The 24955-nt window shown below is 35.5% G+C and overlaps 1 protein-coding gene across 4 annotated transcripts in view; it reads right to left on the bottom strand.

Moving 5' to 3' along the window:
• METTL15 (methyltransferase 15, mitochondrial 12S rRNA N4-cytidine) overlaps window positions 1–24955 on the bottom strand; it is a 222197-nt gene that overhangs the window by 8851 nt on the left and 188391 nt on the right. The window contains exon 7 of one of the 4 annotated variants that reach the window (XM_034932321.3): window positions 7908–8047. The exons of the other annotated variants lie outside the window; for them this stretch is intronic. Coding sequence (XP_034788212.2) covers window positions 8025–8047 — 23 coding nt within the window. The 3' untranslated portion in view covers window positions 7908–8024. Of the gene's footprint in view, window positions 1–7907; window positions 8048–24955 lie in introns of those variants that run through there. 4 annotated transcript variants of the gene reach the window in all.

Below are 24955 nucleotides of genomic sequence, written 5' to 3'. Positions count from 1 at the left end.
ACAGGGTGGGTCTATAAAGAGCACAATATTCAGTCATATCAATAAGTGACTAAATGAGCAGCATCACAATTTTAGTCACAAAAAGCATTATGAAAATACTTTTTAAATGTCATGATATGGGTCCAGTCCTCTATGCTACTTTTTGGCTAAATGTGATCATGGGAGCCAAAGTATGATTTTTGTTGGAGCAAGTGAACTCTCAAATTTGCCAGCAATTTCCCTGTCTCAATACAACTGACTGCATGCACTTAATTATACCTGATAATGATTGAGAACATCCTTAATTAATCAATTATTTGTACATGCAATGGAGCACCTGCAAATAATTTTAACCTCAGAAAATCCAAGTTTGGAAGCCTTTATTACCTGACATAGGGGAAATGTGCAAGGTGAACTTTGGTTTTGCAAGTTTCTTTTGCAGAAAAAAATGAGACATGATAATATAATGGTAAAACTTGGAAATTTAAGTTTTAAAAATCCTCAATATCTTCAGTGATTTAAATTCAAGTTTTTCCCCAAAGATTAATGCACAATATTGTTAAGATTTTATGTAAACTTTTTTTCACTTAACAACTATAAAATCCTAAACCACAAATTTTCTCAATTCTTCAAAATAGCAGAACTGTTTTCCTCCTTATACTTTAAAATAGAAAAATTTGTTAGTAAAACTGACTACAAAAGGAAATTAAAGGCTAATGTACATTTAATGGGAAGATGTTTTCATGTTAAATAAACTTTTAAAAGTAAGCGTGCACTAAACCCAGTATGGGAACAAGTTCTAATTTCAATACAATTTTGAGACATTATTTGGCACTTACTTCTCTCACAGTAACGCTGGGAAAATTCATGGCATAAGGGATTGACCCTAGCTGTGAAAGAAAATTGTTAACAAGTTCTGCCTTATTAGAGGCACTCCATTCTCACATTCCAGATTAGGTTTGTTGATGGTGGTGTATTTTAAGACTCTTGACAGTTTTATATCCTTTCTGTTTTCTTTGTCTCACATCAGCAAATTCTGATGGCTCTGCATCTGGGATATATCCAGAACCCCACCACTTCTTACCAGCTCTACCACTATGACTCTTGTCCAAGCCATCATCTTTTCCACACATCCACCAGACTGATCCTTTTAAATACAAAAATTAATCATGCAAACACCTCCAACATCCCCTGACCTTGCTCTTAACTGAACCTTGGCATGGTCCTGCCTAAGTCCTTTGACCTGTACTTAGAAGATCTACCTTCATAGCCCTGAGTGGCTTACTCCCTACTTCATTCAAGTCTCTTTTCAAATATCACATAATACAAAAGGCAGTCTCTAACTATGCTTATGAAAAACAGCACCATGTCACTAGTCCCCTTACCTTGGTTTAATTTTCTTCATAACACCTTATCAGAAACAAATATTTATTTGTTTACCATCTGTCTTCCTCCACTAGAATACAGACTCAGGTAAAATAGAGACTGTATTCACTGCTATAAAACCTTTGCACCAAGAACAGTTGGTGGATTGAAAGAATGACTACATTTGTACTTCCAAGTTATAAACACAGTCATTGTTAAAAAAAAGAAAAGAAAAAAAGCCAAAGGAAATATTATCATTTGTATATGAAGTCAATAGTTAATGTCACTACTCTTTAAATTCTTTAAATTCAAGAGGCAACCAAGAGGTATACTTCCTTTTTTCTTCATACACATGTATGACAAAAATATATATAGGTGTATATGTGCATATATATACATATACTTATAAGAAAAGAATCATCTGTAAAATAATCTACAACTTAGTTTACTTATCTTTAAAAACTAATTTCAGTTGTATAAATGCATTATAATTCATTTTGTCCATTTAACAAATGTTTGTAGTGTCAAGTACCAGCCAACTGGAAACACAATAGTAAATAAGATAGAAGTGGTCTCTGGTGGAGCTCACATTGTCACCGCAGCAGGAACATTCAGGATGGTTTTTATTTTTTCCATCACAATAAAATGATGCAATAAACATGTGAACTGTACATTCTATAATTCTACATAGCAGAAAAACTCTACAAAGTAAAATGACAGTCACAGTCTGGGAAAAATATTTGCAACTGTATGTGAATCTTGTATGTCTCTTGGAGTTGTTAGGTCAAAGGGTAGTTATGTCCACTTAAATTTGGATCAATATTTCTAAATATACTCTCTGAATAGATTATACCAATTTACTTCCATCAATAGTATATGAGAGTCCATCTCCTCACATCCTTACCAGTACTAGAAGCTATCACTCTTTAACCCTGACTAGTCTGATAGTAGGTAAATCTTAGCTTACTGCTGTTTTAATTTTCATTTCTTTGGCAATTAGTAAGGTTGGACATCTTTTCAAATCTAATAGCCAGTTGATTCCAGCTAGAAATTGCTTGAACAAATCCTTTATCCATTTTCCTGATGTGATGTTGGTCTCTGCTTTATTGATTTGGAAGAGCTATTTATAAAATAAGGATATTAACCTTTTGTCAACTATTTACATAGTTAAAAATATTTTTTCCTGAACATTTGTAAATGTCTTTTAATTTTGTAGAGTTTCTGCCATTCAAAAATTAAACATTTTTATACAGACTTTTTTTTTCCAAGTAGTTTTAGGTTTTATTAAATTTAGGAAGGTTTTTCCCACTCTAAGATTATAGATATAATCAACTCTATTTTTTTATATATTTCTGGTTTTATTTCTTATATTTGAATATTTAATCCACACAAAATTTTTTTAGTATATGAGGTTCAAATCTAACTTTTTTTCAAAATGACATAGTCAACTTATTTATTAAACAGTACATTCTTTTCGTACCCATTTGAAGTACCCTCTTGATCATATACTACATTTCTATATAGAGATAGATCTGCTTCTGGATTCTCAATTGTGTTCCATTGATGCGTTTCTCCTATTTTTCTGCAAATACCATGTTATTTTAATTATTATTAAATATCTTTTCCAGTAAGTTTTGCTATCAGGTGGGGCAACCTTCTCCCCATCATCTTCTCCTCCACCAGCCCACAATCATCTTTCTTTTCAACATTCTTTTCAAAATTATCTTGGGTATTCCAATGTATTAATTGCTCCAAATTAAATTTAGAATCAAAGTATATAAAAATAAAAATTTTGATTGGAATTATAGTAAATGTGTAAATTTATTTGTGTAAAATTTATCATAATGTTGAAGCAATGCATCCAGGAAACATAGTATTTCCATTAATATTTTATATGTCTGTTATTAAAGTTTAATAGTTGTCTTCACTTAAGTCTTGGTTATGTTACATGCAAGCACTATGTTTATGCATATACATTTTAATCACTCCTATGAAAAAGCATGAAAAATGATAATACTTCTATTAACAAAACATTGTGTAATGGAAATGTCACTGACCTTCAGAGAAAGGGCTCTAAGTTCAATTTTCAGATCATTCACTTTTTTTATGGCTATTTGATGTGGGGTAAAACACTTCTGAGTTTCTCCATTCTAGGATGAAATCATAACACTTCTCACAGGATTATTGTGAAAATCACGTTAAAAAATGTTCAGAAGCATTTAGTGCATACTGGGCATAAAGTACTCATTTTATGAATGGCATAACACAGTTACTTATTCTTCTCAGTTGTAAAATGGAGTAGGTAGGAAGGGGATTTGATATGTTAATTTAAAGGTTCTGCCAAGCTTATTCTACTTTCAGCCTGGACTAATGGAGAGCGGGTAAGATAAAGGGCTATTGAAAACCCCCGAAGCATCTGAGTAATGCTTATTCAAGTTAGGTATTGGACTAAAAGATTTCAGCATCTGAAATGAAGTATAAAATTTTCCTAATGTATAAATTAATGGAACATTCTCAAATTTACAAAGTAGTACTTATGTTTTAAAAGTATAGAGACCTACAATGACTTAAGTATGAAAAAAATTGTCTTTAAAAAAAAATGTTAGTTTTACCCTATTTGGTAATTGATGCTAAGGATTTTAAGAGACCAAATTTCATCAGCCTAAACCTTCCAGGTTGTATTTAAACCATCTAGCTAGAAGTTTATTTTCCATAATTAAACTTCTAGATTTCTCTTGCCACCTGAGATATACAACTTGTATTTGGGCATTTTAAGAATGCATTTTTGTTTTTTCTCTATTCTTTTCTTACTCCTGTGCCTAGTTTTCATGGAGCACCTTTCTGCACAGGTATTTTTTTGGGGGTTCGGGGGCACAGGGTCTCACTATCACCCAAGCTGAAGTGCAATGGCATGACATAGCTCACACTGCAGCCTTGAACCCTGGGATCAAGTGATCCTCCCATCTTAGCCCCCTGAATAGCTGGGACTATAGGTGAGCACCACCACACCCAGCTAATTTTTAAATTTTTGTGTAGAGATAGGGTCTCGCTACGTTGCCTAGGCTGGTCTTGAACTCCTGAACTCAAGCGCTATTCCTCCTACCTTGGCTGCCCAAAGTGCTGTGATTATAGCCGTTAACCACCATGCCTTACTTTTTAAGCACGGCTCTACAAGGCTAAAATATATTGGAGTGATTTTAAACCCCAATATATTTTCACCCTTTGTTTTCACAGCTCAAAAAAAAAAAAAAAAAAAAAACTATTTATTTAGTCTGCCTATCAACTGAATTGCATCTGAGGTTACCAGAAATTGTATAGACTAAGAAAATTTATTACCCACAATGTACTAAACACTGGGGATTAAAACATTTCTGAATACATAGTCCTTGCTCTCATGAAATTCAAACCTAATGAAAAGAATGATATGTAAATATTGTGATTAAGTGCTATAAAGAAGAATTATACATGCTCATATGAGAGTGAAGAAGAAAGACAGAAGAACATTGACTCTGTATCGCACAGCATTTTCCAAACTTCAATCCACAACCAAACACCAGTGTATCTGTTGTCAAGTAAGTCTGGGAAATGCAACATGCTACACTCCTTTTTCCAGGATTCACAATGCCCATTAACATGGTAAAGCTCTTAAGATAACTGTATAACTTTGTTTACCCACAATTTCCCAACTTTTTGATAAGAAACTGTTTTAATTTTAATAACCATTCCACAGTATTTATTTTCTGGATAACACACTTGGGAAAATACCGGAGGTAGATTTTGTTTTAATCATGTTCCACATATTTAATTCTTACAAAAATTCTGAGAAGTATGAAATAGATGTTCTAATTTTCATTCAAAGGTACCAAACTGAGGGGTTAAATGTCTCTTCTCAAGTTCACAGGGATTGTAAGTAGTCTTATTTGACTAGTTCATCTCAGATACATTCTAGGAAGTCTAGATCAGTATGAGTTTTCTCAAAAAAAAAAACAACCTTATTTTATTATATATATGTGTGTATTTTTTCAGTGTCCTAAGAATGTTGTTGAGCTTCTTTCTGTTTCTGGGTGCTCAAAACAAAGCAACAATTTTAAGATGATATGTTCACCAAGCCATCTCATCCTTTTCCTGATCAGAATTTAAGGAAGTCAAGATGAGATCACATGGCTTAGAGTGATTTCCAGAAGCTCTAATTCCACGTCTGCTATTTTATACAATGATCTCATTTTCTGGGAGAAAATGAGTGTGGAATCTTTAAACCTGAATAGGCTTTTACTGAGAGATGTTTTAATGGAAGCCAAATCACTATGCATTGAGTTGCAAGAGTTTGGCTTTCTCCCTACATTTCCCTTGGGGAGATGTGCATTGTCAGGCCTAAAGACAGCACATCTGGTGAAGGCGGCAACTGCTGTGGTCTCTTATCCTGGGAATGGTAATGAATACCTTTGGCTTTTGTCCTTTTTGTTCTATTGAAAATAACTTATTGTTAGCTCAGGTTATTGACTGTACATTTGTCTCTTTTTCATCTGCTTTCTTGATAGTGGGTTTAAAAAAGAATCAGTTGCTACTGCTGCCATTGTCAAGATTTTTGGGCAGGTACTGATTACATGTGTTTGATTAAGAATCTAGACTCATCCAATGCAGTATATATGGGCTTTTCTTGACTCACTTACTAGGAAGGGAGCCTTTTACAGTTGTTTTTGTATTTGAAAAATGAGTGCTTAATATTCTCCAGTTAAGCAAGATGAGGAGAACAAGCTTGTATACAAATGTAATAAAAGGCTGAGATGGCTAAAACCTTAGGAAATTAGGCCCAGCTAAAACAATAATTTTTGTTTTATTTAAAGCTTAAGAAATGTTGATAGAGAAAACTAACTTTTAAAATACACTTGTTGTTACACATTTCTTACACAGTATTTTAGCAATGAAAGAATAGTGCTTCTTGTTCTCATTTCCGTGCTTCTGCACATACCGTTCCTTCGGCCTAGAATGTCTCCCTCTTCTTGTACTTTACATCAATTAATACTCACTAATGTGCTGTCTTCTCCAGGCAGTTCTGCAATTTTATATATATATATATATATATATATATATATATATATATAATCAAATTATTTACCCATCTGTACTACTTGTCTACCAACCTCCACTAGGCTGTAAAAGGTCCAGAGATCTTTTCTTACTTTCCGTTACTTCCCCAATCCATTTTAAGGCCTGGTACACAGCAGGTGGCAAAGAAAAAAGTCCTCTCAATAAGGGATACACTTCCAGTCCCAGACAAAGATCAAGATGTATCATAAACAATATTCGGAATGTGGAAATTCATGAACTCCCTGAAATCTTCATAGGATTTTGCATGTACATGCAATTTTATGTGGAGATGCTCTGCTGCTTCCATCAAATTCTTAAATGAACAAGCGACCCACAGTAGGTAAATTTCTGGTAAACGCAAATTGGGAGTTGGCTGAGTTTTTAGCTTACAACTTACCACTTCTAATGATATCACCCCAAAAAAACTTCTGTATGTATTTAGTTTTGTTTTTCTTTACCTCCAGAAATATTCTACCACTTAGCATCACTGGAAGCATTGATTGAGAACCCTGTTTCATGTATGATATCAGAAGCTGGAAACTCTATCAGTGAATCCTTGGTGTTCTTATGACTCACAAAGAATTTCACATAAAGTAAGAGAAAATCTTGCTTAGTAACAGTCTGCACTACATATAATAATAGAACACAATTTGTATGTGAAAGTAGTAAGATATATTTCATTCATAAAAAGCACCATGCTTCTGGCTAGATAAATGATTTGAAGTCCCAGAGAGAAACTGCAATTTTTAGTTGTGGGATACCCTTATGCTACTTACACTTTTTAAAATTTAATACATTCACGTGTTTAAATGTATTGAGATTTTTAAGCTTGTGAATGAAATTAGCATCGTGCTGTGGCTGTCAACGTGATGCATTGCAATTCCCCCTGAGTGGTAGGGTTTAAATATTAATTCAGCTCTTGCACCTGTTTGCCGGCATTCGGCTGTTGAATTTCCATCACATTTAATAAGTCTCGGTGACGCAACTCATGTCCTTTTGCCTGGGCTCCTTTAATATAGTGTTAAATTCTCACCCATCTGAAATTCAAGTAATATTACAAATTTCAAACTGTTAATTAAAATCTGTGAACTTGAATGGTTCTGGACAAAATTGGCTTTACTCAGTGAGGTTCTTTTTAAACTTCTTCAGAGTCTCATTTAATCCCCAACTCCTACCAGGTTAAGTCTGATGACAACACGATCTCACTATGGGTGGTTGAGATTTACAAATCCTCATACAATAGGGAAAAAAAAAAAGTTATAAGTTTGAACAAAAAGGTAATGAGGAACATTAACTGCTGAAATAAGAAACATGGCCCAGAATTAAAGGAAAGAACTGAAATTTTTCATAACTATTTTTCAATAAAACTAATTCTATACTACTGTATTAGTCCATTTTCACGCTGCTGATAAAGACGTACCCGAGTCTGCACAATTTACAAAAGCAAAAGGTTTAATTGGACTTACAGTTCCACTTGGCTGAGGAAGCTTCACAATCATGGTGGAAGGCAAGAAGGAGTAAGTCACGTCTTACATGCATTGCAGCAGGCAAAATGAGAGCTCGTGCAGGGCAATTCTTGTTTTATAAAACCATCAGATCTCATGAGATCCATTCACTATCAGGAGAACAAACGGGAAAGACCCACCCCCATAATTCAGTCATCTCCCACCAGGTCCTTCCCACAACACATTGAACTATGTGAGTTATTAAATGAGATTTGGGTGGGGACACAGAGCCAAACCATGTCATTCCACCCTGGCCCCTCCCAAATATCTTATCTTCACATTTCAAAACCAATCATGCCTTCCCAACAGTCCCCCAAACTCTTAACTTATTTCAGCAGTAACTCAAAAGTCTGCAGTCCAATGTCTCATCTGAGACAAGGCAAGTTAAGTCCCTTCTGTTTATGAGACTGTTTAAAATCAAAAGCAAGTTAGTTATTTCCTAGTTGCAATGGGAGTATAGGCAATGGGTAAATACAGCAATTCCAAATGGAAGAAATTGGCCTAAACAAACGGGCTACAGGCCCCATGAAAATCCGAAATCCAGTAGGGCAGTCAAATGTTAAAGCTCCAAAATGATCTCCTTTGAATCCACATCTCACATCCAGGTCACACTGATGCAAGAGGTGGGTTCTCATGGTCTTTGGCAGCTCCACTCCTGTGGCTTTGCAGGGTATAGCCCTGCTCCTGGCTGCTTTCACAGGCTACTGCTGAGCATCTGTGGCTTTTCCAGGTGCATGATGCAAGCTGTTGGGTGGATCTACCATTCTGCAGTCTGGAGGATGGTGGCCCTCTTCTCAAAGCTGAACTAAGTGGTGCCTCAGTGGGAACTCTGTGTGGGGGTCCCACATTTCTCTGCCACACTGCTCTAGCAGAGGTTCTCCATGAGGGCCCAAGCCCTGCAGCAAACATCTGCCTGGGCATCCAGGTGTTTCCATACATCTTCTGAAATCTAGGCAGAGGTTCCCAAACCCCAATTCTTGACTTCTGTGCACCCACAGGCTCAACACCACATAGAAGCTGCCAAACCTTGGGACTTCCACCCCCTGAAGCAACAGCCTGAGCTGTAACTTGGCCCCTTTCAGCCATGGCTAGAGTGGCTGGAACGCAGGGTACCAAGTCCCTAGGCTGCACAGAGCAGGGGGGCCTTGGGCCTGGCCCATGAATCCATCTTTTCCTCCTAGGCTTCTAGGCCAGTGATGGAAGGGGCTGCTGTGAAGACCTCTGACATGCCCTGGAGACATTTTCCCCATTGTCTTGGGGATTGGCTTCTCCTTACTTATGCAAATTTCTGCAGTCAGCTTGGATTTCTCCTCAGAAAATGGGATTTCTTTTCTATCACATTGTCAGGCTGCAAATTATCCAAACTTTTATGCTCTGCTTCTCTTATAAAACTGAATGCCTTTAACAGCACCCAAGCCACCTCTTGAATGCTTTGCTGCTTAGAAATTTCTTCCCCCAGGTACGCTAAATCATCTCTCTCAAGTTTGAAGTTCCACAAATCTCTAGGACAGGGGCAAAACGCTGCCAGTCTCTTTGCTAAAGCATAACAGAGTCACCTTTGCTCCAGTTCCCAACAAGTTCCTCATTTCCAACTGAGACCACATTGGCCTGGACTTTATTGTCCATATCTCAATCAGCATTTTGGGCAAAGCCATTCAGCAAGGCTCTAGGAAGTTCCAAACTTTCCCACATTTTCCTGTCTTCTTCTGAGCTCTCCAAACTGTTCCAACCTCTGCCTGTTTACCTAGTTCCAAAGTTGCTTCCACATTTTTGGGTATCTTTTCAGCAATGCCCCAATCCCAGTACGAATTTATTGTATTAGTCCATTTTCATGCTGCAGATAAAGGCATACCTGAGACTGGGCCAATTACAGAAGAAAGAGGTTTAATTGGACTTACAGTTCCACATGGCTGCGGAAGCCTCACAATCATAGTAGAAGGCAATGAGGAGCAAGTCACATTTTACATGGATTGCAGCAGGCAAAGTGAGAGCTTGTGCAGGGCAACTCCCGTTTTTTAAAACCATCAGATCTTGTGAGACCCATTCACTATCAGGAGAACAGCATGGAAAAGACCTGCCCCCATAATTCAATCATCTCCCACTGGGTTCCCTCCCACAATACATGGGAATTATGGGACCTACAAGATGAGATTTGAGTGGGGACACAGAGCCAAACCATACCAACTACCTATGTCTTCATTTGCTCAGCATAGATGGGATACCTGAAATTGAATCATGATTCCCATTACCTATTTAGGTGGTCACCTTTATATTTAATTACTGGATATTTCACGAGTGATTGAGGCCCATTTGCCACATACATAAGTCTAAGCAGGAGGTTCTAGCATATTTGAGACCCATTACAAAATACTTTATTTGAACCCTTTATGAATATTCTACAGGGCATGCATTATTGATCCCAGAATTGGGCCATATGCACTTCCCAGAGTTGGAAGATGGTAACACACAGATGATTAACAGTGCTGCCTTTTTCTTGAGATCAGCACATACTCATAATCAATCCTTGCACTCGAAGATAAAGTTGCATGCCTTCCTGTAGCATACTTACCTGCAATAGAACACTTCTCAACTGTATTACAAATGTTCTTCAAAAAATATTTATCTTTCCTACTGACATATAAGCTTCCAGAAGGTAGAGGTCATGTGTTTTCATCATTTTTCTCAAAACAGGCTTGTTGAAAGACCAACAGACTGACTGAATTAAAGATTACATATACAATTCTCTGATGTCCAATAGCAAATGGATTTTAATTAAATCATAAATTATAGATATCTTTTTTCACTCACATCCAAATTCAATACTGAACTTCCTCCTCCAACTTTTATTTTCCTACCTGCTCTATACCACTAAATTGCTGTAGAAATAGTGCCCAGTAAAGGCTTTTGGTTTCTAGAAGGACATGTATACATTTTGAAAAGCATGTTTCAAGGGCTAAAGGCATATATGTGCTATTAATCTCACTTTGAGACTTTAGCTTAGAAAATATCCACCTTCCAAAAAAAATCCCTTAAATATGCCCAAATTATTTATTATATAGCTTTTAATAATAGCTCCCACTTGGAGGCCAACTATCTAATGATAAGTAAGTTAATAAATTATGGTATCTCTACTGATATCTAGTATATTGGCATAAAATTTAAGTAATATAATAAAATAGTAAGTAAAAAAATCCAAAACTATATACATCCAATCACTCCAACACAACAAATGTGAGAATAAATAAAGAGATAAAATTAACATGCGATAGCATATTTATGTCATAGTTGTACAATGGTATTACAGGTTTTTAAGTTTTTTTAAATTTCCTAACAATTTTCCATGACATATAAACAAAGATACTTTTATAATAGAAAAATAAAAATCCTGTACTTTATAAACCTGAATTTTAATTACTGAATCATAAATTCATTAATCATTGATTACTAATAATGAATTCATATTTATGAATTCATGATCTTTATGATTATGAATTCATGATCTCAATGATCATGAGTTTTAATTATTTTTGCATGTGTTTGTGATGTAGATTTTATCAACAATTAGACAAGGTAAATTCATATATTGTTTTTCTTTTGTCAAGTACCTATCATGTGCCCAGAACTAGCATAGGTAGTTTTAAAAGGTGATTTCTAATCATTACAATAATCTTATAAATTAGAAACCATTATCCTATTTTAGAGAGGCTTAGAATAGTCATGTCATTTGTTCAAGTTCACAAAGCTAGTAAATGGTAGAGATGGAATCTGAACCTAGGTTTTTGTATAACTCCAAAACTAACTTATTTTTCTATTACTCAGTGATACAATAGAAAACAGAGACATGAACTCTGACTAATAATACGAGAGTGAAGGGGCTTAAAAAAAAGAAAAAAAAAAAAACAAGTCCTATGGTGGGAATGTGTTCCCCAAAGTTCATGTGTTGAAACTTAATGCCCAATGTTAACAGTATTGAGAGATGAAACCTTTAAGAGATGATCAGGTCATGAGACTGTCCTCATGAATGCTACCATCTCAGGAGTGGGTTAGTTTTTGAGGAAGTGAACTCCTGAGAAGAGGATGAGTTGGGCCCCCTTTCCTCTCCTGCATGCATGCTCTTTTGACCTTCTGCCTTTCTGCCATGAGATGACATAGCGAGAAGGCACTCACTAGATGCTGCTCTTTGATTTTGGACTTCCCAGCCTCCAGAACCATGAACCAAATACATTTCTGTTGATTATAAATTATCCAGCATCAGGTATTCTGTTATAGCAGCACAAAATTGACTAACACAACAAGAAAAAAAGAACAAAGCAATAAAACAGTACAGCATATTGGCTTGGTAGTTTGATGGAAAAGTCCATTTTTCATCAAAGGAGTATAGAGACGAAGTCAACAACTTTTATGTCCTACTTGGTAGATTATCATTCACAGCTACAACTTCTGAGATAGACAGCTGAAGCCCAAAGGGCTCTAGACTAATGTTTTCCAGGAGACTATGCATAACTGTCAACATTTTTTCTTCTTTTTAGGAAGCAAATGTAGTAGCTTCAATATCATTGTTATATATATGCTGTCTCTAAAACAGTTTAATGAATAACAATAATTGGGCAACAGAAATCTCCATTCAACAATCATAACTTAAATTATAATTAATAATAAAACACATTATCTTGTTAAATTCCAAGCTTACAGCTTATTGTGTGAGGTCTAACATGTCACCTGGCTAATGAGCTGCTGGTGTACCTGAAATGAGTTGGCCGCCTATCCTAAGAGTTCTTCAATGTGATGAAGAAAAGGGTGGGGAGGATAAAGTAGCAGCTGGGAATAACAACTTCAACAAAAAAAAGGAATGCTTTCCTCTGTCTCAGCTTTCTTACATTGCTTCTTAAGCTTTAGGTTCCCAGTCCCTTGACTGCCACTGATATCTCTACCTGCTGACATCTTAGCCATCCCTTCAAAGAGCAATGTAGCTGCTACTGGTATAGGAAGTCTGTCTTTTCTGATGAATCCATTAATGAAATTTGTATAGCACTGTCCAACTCACTCAATTACCCACTAACTCACTCATACTTACGTTTCATTCAACAAAGGTTAAAAATAAACAGATATCTCTAGACATCTAAAATATGTTATCTGATTTAGTTATCCAAGAATCATTTGAGGTAGCTATTACTACCCATATTTTGCAGATGAAGAAATAGATTCAGAGAAGATAAATTTACAAAGCTAGTAAATTACAGAGTCAGCTCAAATCTATGTGACTCAACCATTCTTGCTTTTTTAGGGCAGTCTATTGATTCCTTTAACACATGTTCTAAGAGATGTAAAGTATTCAAGTGAATTACATATGGTTGCTCTATCCTTGAAGAGCTCACACAGTTCATAAGGTAGACAAAGTATAATGAAGCAAATGCTAGTTAGGCATATGAACACATAATGAAAAAGTAAGCAACTTCAGGAGGATGGCAAGAAGGAAACGTTCAGGGCAGGATCTAAAGTAATAATATATGAACTGAATCTTGAAAGTGAGTATGAATTTCTCACAGGAATTTCTCCCTGTACTACTTGTTCATGACATTTCCAAAATTGATAATTATACATTTATTTGAATGATTTGAATATTTATTGCCTGTTGCTCTCACTGAGAAAGAGAAAGGATTAAATAACTTTCCAAAGTCACATAACCATTAAGTAGCAAAACAATGATTTAATTGCTGCTCTTTCTGATTGTATAAAGCCTGCCATGCCACATTGCCAAGAGGAAGATAAAAAATGAACAAACTGCTGTGCTAGTTTAAATCAAAGACCATGCCCAACTTGGGAAATAATGGATGGAATCTCTCTTCCTCTCTCTCTCTCTCTCTCTCACTCACACACACACACACACACACACACCACCACCACCACCACCAGCAGCAGCAGCATTTAAGCTAGGTCTTAAAGATGAAAATATTTCAACTGGTGGAGACGGAAAGAGATTTTTTTCCAGGTGGAAGATATATCACAATCAAAGATACATGAAATACAATGTAAGACATATTTAGGGGAAACGGACAGAACAGTTAAGCCAGAATGTAGAATAACATCAGAAAATATGAAAAAAGAATAGTTCAGACTAGAAAATAGGCCTTCAAAAATCAAGCTCAGGAGTCTGGGATCAAATGTATCCGTAACTGGAGTCATTGGATGTTTTGAGCAAGTAAATGATGTAATTAGAAAAGCTGTAATATCTTAGGGAATTGGTTGGATATTAACGAATGGAATAAAGCCCACTCAAATTAAGATTCTAAAAAATTATTAAAAGGAGGTATAGGAATCACAGAAAGCCAACTGCAGGAAATATTACTAGGCCTTTAGGGAATTGAGAAGCAATCAGACAAGCATTCTTTGCACGCCTGTGTTTGGTTATATATTCATGGGTGCGTGTGTGTGTGTGTGTGTGTGTGTGTGTTTGTACCTCTGAACATTTCCTCCATTTTCTAGACATTCATTCTTTCCTCAAACTAATTGCCTTCATTCTGCTCTTGGTTCCCAGTTTTCCTAACTCTGACTTTCCCCTTGCTTTGGATTGACAATGAGGCAATTCTGTCCCCAAATCTATATTTCCAGTGCCATCTACTTATAGTTTCTAAGTTTCCTGGCTCACATTTTGAGAGAAGTATTTAATTTACATGACTCTCCAATTAGTTGCTTCTGGAGTAAAGTGGTATAAACATAGGTGCCTAGGTTTCTTTACCAGGTATCAGTAGTTGATGGGGGGGTCTATTAAATTCAATGGGAAGAAGATATGGGTTGGGTAGAAACTCCAAAATATGTGTAATGCAGATGGATCTGAGTGGAAAAAGTAGACGTGGGTAGGCCTCTAAGAAGTCTATTGTCATAGTCTAAATAACAGATAAACAGTGGTAGTGGTGGATATTTACAAGAGATGACTGAATTAAGAGCCACCATCAGGACAGAATTTAAGTGATCAAATGAAAAATTGTGTGTGGGGGGCACAGAAAAAAATGACCCAGGGATATCTCTGAAGTTTCCATCCCAGAGACTAGGAAAATGCTGTTGTAGCATCATAAAACGCAGGAGATTGAATGGTCTAATAATACACTTACCCCTTACGAGAAAGAAAATAAACGAGAACCAGAGAGAAAAAGTTATTTGTCTTGAGTAACAGTCAATTATTGGCAAAAGAGAAATCAGACTTAGGGAAACTGGACTTGGCTAGAGGATGGTGATAAAAATCTGGACCATGGGTTGTGGGATATGCTCCAAGATCCCCAAAGCAATGCAAAAGAATACTACTCAATGGTAATAATTAAAAATGCAAAGTGAAAGGTACCCATGTTAGTAAAGATGAAAGGTAATAGGATTAGGCACTAAATAATAAGAGATGAAGTAGAAGTTGGTCAGGACTAGAGTTAGTCACAGTTGGGCAGGTATAGACCAAGAGAAAAAACAAGTTAGCTGGGAACCAAGAACAGTTTAAAGAGGAGGTTTGTCAGTCAACAGTGGTGGGGTGTCAAAAGTGAGATTTGTGACGAGTCAAAAGCGAGATTTGTGTGATCAGCCAGGTAGTTGGCAGCAACCAAATGGAAGCCAGATATTACTGTAAGGACAACAACGCCAGGAAGAGAAGACGATTTTGGTGGAGAAGATAATGAAAATTTCAACATTATACATTTTGAGATTAAAGTATTGACATGAAATTTCAGCAGACATACAGAGCAGGCCACTACAAATGAGGGAGTACAGCTTGGAAACATAAGTCTGAGCCAGAGCCATCTATCTATGTATCTACTGATCTACCTACGATTAATCTATCTACTGGTTGATTGATAGAATGGCTATCCATCTTGCCATCCATGCCTGCCTGCCTATCTATCTATCTATCTATCTATCTATCTATCTATCTATCTATCTACCTACCTACCTACCTATCTATCTAATCTTTCTTTCTATCTGATGAACCTGCTAAGGGGAGACACTTTAGTGATGAAGAAGTTTCAATGCAGCCTCACATATGGTAAACAGTGGGGAAAGAGAGTGGTTTCTTGCCCCTGGAGATTTGGGGAAACTAAACGTTATCATGCTTTGGTGATATACCATAATAACTGTCATTAAAAAAGCCCTGTCAACAAAAAATTACTAAAAAAGACAAATTATAGGGTGCATCCGGCTCATATAAGATAACTGAATGATTTTAAAGGAGAATAAGAAACTTATAATCAGTTATAGCTAATTTCAAGAACTATCTGTTCTTTGAAGCACTACATAAACAATTACAATCCTGGGAGGAGTCTATTCTATGAGTGGAACTGTGTCAATTAAAAAAATTAACAAATGGGTTACACAGCAGATTAGATATACCTTAAGAGTGAACCAGTACAGTATCTTACCTAGATTATAACACAGAGATAGAAAGATGTGGGAAATACAAGAAACTAAGTGTTGCAAAGGAGTAGAGAGAATGGGAGGAAAAAAATATGGCTAGAAATAAAGTCTGATATTTTCAGGAATATAAAAATATTAAAGAAGCTCATTCTGTTTCATGAAGGACACATAAAAACAAAGTCACAACCAAGCACATCACAATTAAATATGAATGACAGGAAAATCTTAAAGGTAATCAGAGAAACAGAAACAATAACTATAAAATAAAGACAAGCAGACTTTTCATTAGCCATAATAGATGTCAAAAGATAATGAAATGATATCTGCAAAGTACTAAGTGAAAATAATCATAAACCTATCAATTCTACACCCAACTAAGCATCATTCGAAAGCGAGAACAAAACAAAAATACAGTTAGACAAATGTAGCAACATACTCTCATAATTTGTCTGTGTCTTTATCTTCATTGAAGATATCTTAAAATATGTACTTGGGTAGGAGGAAAATTAATCCCAGAAATTAATGGGATTCATGAAAATATTATAAGAAATCAGTAAACATATATATGTAGCCAAATAAATACTATGACATCTGCTATGTAACTAGGAAAGATCATTTTTTGTTAATTCTTAGAAAGTAAAACCTTTGTCTTCATCTTCATCAGTGCCCAGCACAAAGTAGACTTAGAATAAATACCTGATGGTTAAGTCGATACATAATATGTGTATGAAATAGGTGTTTCTAGGTCAAATTCACTACTTTGCTAATGAGAAAACTGAAATTACAGAAGACTGACCCTGTATTTTATGGCATATTTAGCCTGATTTACCATTTAAAAGAATAGGAAAGGTACTACAAGTGCAAAGACAATTATTACATTTTCTCTTGTTTTTGTAGGTCTGAGTCTACCTAATAGTAAGTGCCTATATGCTAAAGAAACTAGTTGATTAAAAGGCCTTCTTTACTAGTTGTACCTAGTCAAGCTCATTGTATAAACATCAAAACTATGAACAAAATGGCCATTCATTTATTCATTAAAGAAATATTGATTGAGCATCTATTTGAAGACAAATAATATATCAAGTTTTGAAGATGCACCAATGAAGAAGACACATCTAATCCTTCCCCTCATATAGTCTTGTAGTCCAATTGATAAGAAAGTCATTAAATAAATAATTATGTATTAGGAGAGGTAAGAAGTCAGCAAATATTTCTTGTTGTTTACTGTGTGTTATATGCTATCACACACAAAAAAATGTAAACAGAGGTGATCTATTCTATAGTTTATAATACAGTAGAAGTGATTCTAAGTGATTAGAAATATTTGAGGCAATATACAGTCATCTGAAGATTACAGTGATACGATAAATTAAAATGTTTGGGAAATGATGAAACTGTTAATATTTCTGACAAAACTGAAGAGTTATAAGAAATATAAAATATATTAAAAGTTAACAAATTCCTATTTTAAAAATTCTAACAAACACATTTCCTAGATATTCCATAATTTTTCAAATTCAGCCACAAAGCAAAAGATACAATATATAATAATTTGGAAGTATTATTCTTCATTTTTAGTAACAAAGCTTAAACATCAAACATCAAAACTACTCTTTCTTCCATTATTACCCTCTCAGTCCCAAAAATATAATCTTTGATCTTTGTCAATCCATTAAAATTGGGAATTCTCTCTCTTTGACATTCTTTAAAATAACTTGAACATTTTAAACTTTAAAAATGAAAGCATATGCTTGTCTTCAAAGAACATCCTGAAACATACAAATATAATAGCTGATGTGTGACACTACTACTTTAAGGAGTGGAGGTGCATACTGTTGATTCTCTCAATATTTTTGGGTGAAGTAAAGAGAACATGTTATTGTATCTGCCACCTAGACAAGATCTGAATCCATGTAAATATCAAAAACAAGACAGTACAAATAATATGTAAGACTGCCTGATCTAAATTCTGAAATGGATCGTTCAGATAAATATCTGCCACCAAATTCTTAAGGCTTCTGAATAACTAGTTATAGGAACAAATAATCTTTCTTCATTTTTAACAAGTAAAAAGGAGGAAAAGATGGCCTGGCTAGTCATATATATCTTCACAAAATTAATATCAATGTGAAAACTGCTAATATATCAAACATACAATGCCAGCAGTTCACTCTAATTTTCACTTGTAGAAGTACTAAAAGTATAAAATAACAAGAAATGGAGCAATGAGGTAACAGGATGCATTTTCTTTTCTCTTTTTCCCTAGAAGCAGTCTAAAATTCATCCAGAATCAGGATGATCTAGAGTACGTGGTTACACTAAATTACTGTCCCAAAAATCTGACCCAGCTCAAGGTCACATTTAGTAAAGGGGATTCTAAGATAATGAGGAATTCCAGGAATTTGGAATTATATTAGGTCCTAGAATCGGACTCTGAATTGCCTGTCTTCTACTCTCCTCAGCCCCCTGAAATCCCACCTATTTCTTCATTTATTTGTTCATTCATCTTTTCATGTCTGTAATTCATGAATTTCTATTAGTTGCCAGGAACTCTTCCATAAATAGGCATCACTTCTGCCCCTAAAAGGCCTAACTCAAAGGTCTCCTTGTCTATAACTTCTACTTGACCCTTCTCTTCATTAAGTCTAACCTCTCACTATACAAAAATAAATTTCTCTTTTTTCTGGGTTCTCATACCTTTTTGTTCATGACTCCATTATTTATAGTATTTATCACAAGATACAAAGTGCTGGGAGTATGGGACATCCTTGAAGAATGAGCTGTCAGCGTTCTCCAGCAACACTGCTGTACCTTAATCATAAGAAAGGGATCTAGAACACTGTTATAATCAGGAGCACAGAGTGTAAAATGAGATTACTAGCTTCTAATCCCAGCTCTAGTTGACAAGAGGAAAGTAACCTAATCTTTTTATACTTCAGTTACCTCATCCATAACATGGGGATAAAACCAGTACCAGCCTCATGGGTTGCTGTGAAGATTAAGTGAGTTAATACAAGAAAATGATTTCACATAATACCTAGTATTTGCTCAGTAAGTGTTAGCTAGCATTATTATTTATCATTATTATTATCAATAAATTAGGGTTGGGCTAATTAGTCAGTTGCGACTGGAACATTCCCTCCTCCCCATTTGGTGCCACAAACTGAGAACAGCTAGACTTTTTTAGGAAAAGTTACTCAGGTTTTCTTTCTTTTTTTCCACATTCCATTCCCTTCTGAGTTGGAGTTCATGTACAGAATGTCTTTTGAAAGGATTACTTATTAAAATAAGAAATAAAACATAAGTTTACTTAAAAAATGTCATTTGCTAATTTAGTTGGCATGTCACTATACATACAGTGTGTAATAGATTGAGTTCGAGAAATTTGAAATGACAAAAGAATAAGTGTAATTTTCATAGCAGTGGCAATGACAACTATGATATATTGGGGAGCCATCCAAATTCAACTGTAGGTTTGACCATACCATTTTCCATCAGAGTGAAAACTGAACACTCTAACACTTTTCCTTCCATTTCTTAATCACAGCAATGTTAGTATAAAGAGTACTTTTTGAGAAAAATGAAGGAAGCAACATGTAAGTTATTAAACAATAAAAGGATGTCAAATTATCTTGATCAGGAATAAGTTTATGTTCCAACTAAAAGATAATGACTATTTCTTAATAAATTTTATTATTTTATTTTATTATTTTTGAGACAGAGTTTTACTCTGTCACCCAGGCTGGAGTGCAGTGGCACAATCTCAGCTCACTGTAATCTCCACCTCCCGGGTTCAAGTGATTCTCATGCCTCAGCCTCCTGAGTAGCTGGGACTGAAGGAATGCGCCACCACACCCAGCTAATTTTTGTAGTTTTAGTAGAGTCAGGGTTTCACCATGTTGAACAGGCCAGTTTCGAACTCCTGGACTCAAGATCAGCTTGCTTTGGCCTCCCAAAGTGCTTGCAGTATAGAGTGAGCCACTGCGCCTGGCATAAATTTTATCTTATCATTATCTTTTATTTTGAAGCTTCTCTCTGGATTAACAAAATGATGCTGAAAAAAGATGATGGTTTCAGATACAGGTTGAGGCATGAGCCATTGATGCCACTGTGGAAAGATATACCTTACCATGTCCCAGTGCAGAAAAAGACAATTATTCTTCTCCTTCCTACAAGTCACATAACTCCTAAGGGAAGAACATCTTGGAATGAAGTGATCAATCTATCACAAATCACACTGTTTGGTTATGGACAGGAAAATAGAATTGGAAATGGAAGTCCACACTCAAGAGTTCCAACTACTGCATTCCTTTACTGTCTGAATTACCTTAGCTCTGAATACAGAGGAGAAAAAAAAAATGCTTACAAGAATATTTGCACTTTAAATTTCACAGATAATAAATGTCATTTATTAGTCATAGCAAGATTTGTTATTCCTATTTTCCAGATGAGGAAATGAGGGTCAGAGAAGATAAGTGAACTTACTCAAGTTCACAGAACAAATAAGTGGCACAACCAGAAACAAAACTTGAGAATTTTTGATTCCATGTCCTGGAGGGTCTCACCTATTCCTCAAGCTGCTTTAATTTATACTGAAGACTTTGATGCTCAGGTTGTCTCCCTCTTCAACATGAAGGAAAAAGTACAGTTTATCCTCAGTAACACCTAAGAACTTATATATTTTTTCCCCTTGAATTTTCATTTTTACTTTGGCTGGGAATGTACGTATCCTTTTATTGATTTATTTGTTCAACAAGCATTCATTAATCTCTGGTTATGTACCCAGTTTATGAGTCAGAATAAAGGTTACACAAAAGTTTCAGGAAAGGAATAAATCTATACATTTAATCAACATGAATCACAAATATCTAAGAAGTTTCTCCCCCTCCTTTCTCTCATTCAAATAATTATAAGCCTTCTGTCACCTTTTGATTGTTTAGAGATCAATTATCTATTTTATCAATTATTTTATTTTTATTTAACCTAAATCTCAATGATCTGAAAAGTGACTGGTATACTTCTTTGATTTTTAACATGAGCTCTGAGACTACAAGTGAATTTCAACATTGGTTTAAGCAAAACATAATTGGCATGGTTATGTTTACTAAAGAAAATTAATGATTATTATCATAACTATTATTTGCCTCCAGTTTAAGATGAGAAAGATGAGGTCTAGAATTATTCAAGTTTACACAAACAGCAAGTTGAAGAACCAGGACTTGAACAAAGATGTTTTCATTAAACTAGTTAGCATTTAACTGGTAATTTCCTTGATGTAACCGGAGAATGAAAAGAGCGTTAGAATACGAAAAAGCTCAAATATAAAATATGGGCAGCCAGCCTCTTGAGGAAAATACCCAGATTTCTTTATTCAAAGGGATGTCTAGAATCTATCTCATTTTTAAGACTATGCAAAACATCAATACATCAAATACATCAATTCTGCAAAATCCAGACCATGGCCATTTTTTCAAAATTAAGTGCATAAATTTCTTTCTTCTGAAGAGCTTGAGAATTTTTATATGTGTCATTCATCATAATGAAGGATTTTTAATTAATAAAAATATTCTATCAAAGCATTATTATTCTTCACAGCATTCTTAAAGAATAAGATGGGAATTAATATCATTTCAACTTACAAAGATGAATAAAGTACTAGAGGGCAATGTAGTTTTCCTAACTTACCTGCATATGTTAGTGTTAATGTTGTGGGGGACGTATTAGTCGTTTTCATGCTGCTGATAAAGACATACCCAAGACTGACCAATTTACAAAAGAAAGAGGTTTAATTGGACTTACAGTTCCAAATGGCTGGGGAGGCCTCACAATCATGGCAGAAGGCAAGGAGGAGCAAGTCATCTCTTATGTGGATGGCAGCAGGCAAAGAGAGCTTGTGTTAGGGTCTCAGGTCTCATGAGACCCATTCATTATCATGAGAACAGCACGGGAAAGACCTGTTCCCATGATTCAATCATCTCCCAGTGGGTCCCTCCCACAACACATGGGAATTATGCGAGCTACAAGATGAGGTTTGGATGAAGACACAGAGCCAAACCATTTAAAAGAGGACATTTGCTTTTTATGACCTACAAGACTGAACATCAATTTTTAAAATTAATGTTGAAGTTATTTTACTGAATCCAAACATTCTAAAAGCAGAGCTTTTCTGATTGAATGTGCACTTTGTTAACTGTATAAATTAACATTGAAAAAGTATTGCCAGGAGCAGTTGCTTACACCTGTAATCCCAGCTACTCAGGAAGCTGAGCCAGGAGGTTGGGGATCGCTTGAAGCCAAGAGTTCGAGACAAGCACGGTCAATATAGTGAGACCTTATTTCTAAAAATAAAAATTAAAAAAATTAGCCTGCTGTGATGTTGGGCTCCCGTAGTCCCAGCTACTCAGGAGGTTGAGTCAGGAGGAGAGCTTGATCCTCACAGCTCACTGCAGCCTTCAACTATGATTGCACCACTGCATTCCAGCCTGGGTGACAGAAGGAGACCCTGTCACTTAAAAAAAGTTTTTTAATAAAAAATTCTAAAAAATGTATTTACTAAATACCTTTCAGGTATCAAACATTAGGCTAAACGCTATGACACAGTAATTAGTACAAAAGTCACAGCAGGGCTTATAATCTTGATGTTTATAGTCTAGAACAATACTGTCCAATAAAGATGTAATGTGAAACATGTTATTTAACATTTTTCTATAGCCACATTTAAAAAGCAAAATATTAATTTTAATACCATATTTGACCTAATATATCTAAAATATTACCATTTCAACATGTAATGAAGATAAAATTATTTTTGTAATATTATAATTTTTTTCAAACTAAGTCTTCAAAATCTGGTGCATATTTTAGATTCATGGCACCTCTTAATGCGGAGTAACTACATTTCAAGTGCTTTATAGCCACATGTGGCTGTTGACAATGGTGTTGCACAATATAAATCTAAGGGAATATTTAAATAGTAAGCAAGCAATAAGATACAGCATAATAAGTGCCAGACAAGGGAATGCAGTGCAATGGTAGCACATAGGAGACCATCTCAACTAATGTGAGTAAAGTTGGAAAAAACTTTGTGAGGAAGTGGCATTTCAACTGAGCTCTAAAGGATGAGCTGAAATTAGCCAGAGAAAAGGGTAGGGGTAGGGCAGGGAGATGAGAGAAGAGGAAGGTCAATATTCCAGGCAGAAGGACATCCAAGGCCTGCAGGTGAATGACTATGGTGTGCTGGAAAGACTATAAGAACTTCAATATGGCTGGAACAAAGACTATTATGTGGAAAGGGGAAGATGAAAAGACAGGTAGGAGCCAGTTCATGGAGGAAGTTGCAAACCATGTAAAGGAGTTTTGCTTTTATTCTAAGAAATCTATCCTTTCTAAAGTCTCTACGCCTGTATTATATTTATGGAACTGGCAACTTCAGGCTGAAATGTGCTCGTCTTCACCGGAATACAATGGGGAGTAGGAGAGATGAAGATGAAGAGGCTAAAGCTAGATGACCATTTATTAGAGAACTAGAACTAGATGAAGAATCTAGTTCTAGATTAGATGAGTCCCTTAGGCCATTTTCATCTCTTAGATTTTACAACTCCAACCCTTTAGCTAGAACATTAGAATAAACATTATGTTTAACAAAATGTGGACTTGTTATTTATGAATCATTTTTGGAGGGAACACTGTATATAACACTGCATATGTGTTAAATATTTATATTAAGATTCATGGCCAGTAGTTCTGAATAGCATATGTATGAACATGTGTGGTAGTAAGAACAGTGAAATCCTACAGGTTGTTTTTCGAATTCTCTTGTAAGTTGCTTATAAATTACTGCTTTGATAATTTGCAAAGTAATTCACAATGCTTGTAAGTGCTCTGTTCCAACTTGGAGTCTTGAACCTGTCTTTTGGAATTCCCATGATATGGAAGAGTCCTGGAACTGTAGTTATTTATACTAGCAAAACGCACCAAACTTTAGATTTTACAATTAACAGCTTAATCACGTGACTTACAGGATCCTACTGAGCGTGTGATTCCAAGTGTGTTGTTCTTCCTTGTCCTACTGAATTATTAGTTTTTGGAAAGCAAAGAAAGTGATTTATATTTCCATCAATATGGATTTTAATATGTGTCTGGAACTGTGCTGCATATTTCCTAGAGTGCTTGATAGTTTTGAACATATTTAGTATGAATTTATCAGAATCAGAAAACACATTTAAATATAGTCATTGCATATTATAGCTTGCCAAAATACATGTTTGTTAAACAAAGATATTGCTTAGGAATTGTACTGGGTTTATAGAGTCCCCCACAATTCATGTCTACGTAGCACAATTCATGTCTACCCAGAACCTATAAATGTGATCTGACCTAGAAATAAGGTCTTTGCAGAGATAATCAAGTTAAGATTAGGATATACTGGATTAAGTGTGGGCCCTAAATCCAACATGACTGGTGTCCTTATAAGAAGAGGGAAATCTGGGCACAAAGACAGATGCCCAGGGAGAATGCCAAGTGACTATGGAGGCAGAAACAGTGATATATCGACAAGCCAAGGAACACCAAGGATTGCTGGCAACCGCCAGATGCTAGGAATAGTAAGGAAGGATTCTCCCCTAGCGCCC

The sequence above is a fragment of the Pan paniscus genome, chromosome 9 (genome assembly GCF_029289425.2).
Source record: "Pan paniscus chromosome 9, NHGRI_mPanPan1-v2.0_pri, whole genome shotgun sequence".
NCBI lineage: Eukaryota > Metazoa > Chordata > Mammalia > Primates > Hominidae > Pan > Pan paniscus.
Note: the sequence above shows the minus strand (reverse complement) of the source record. Positions and strands in the feature narration are given on the sequence as shown.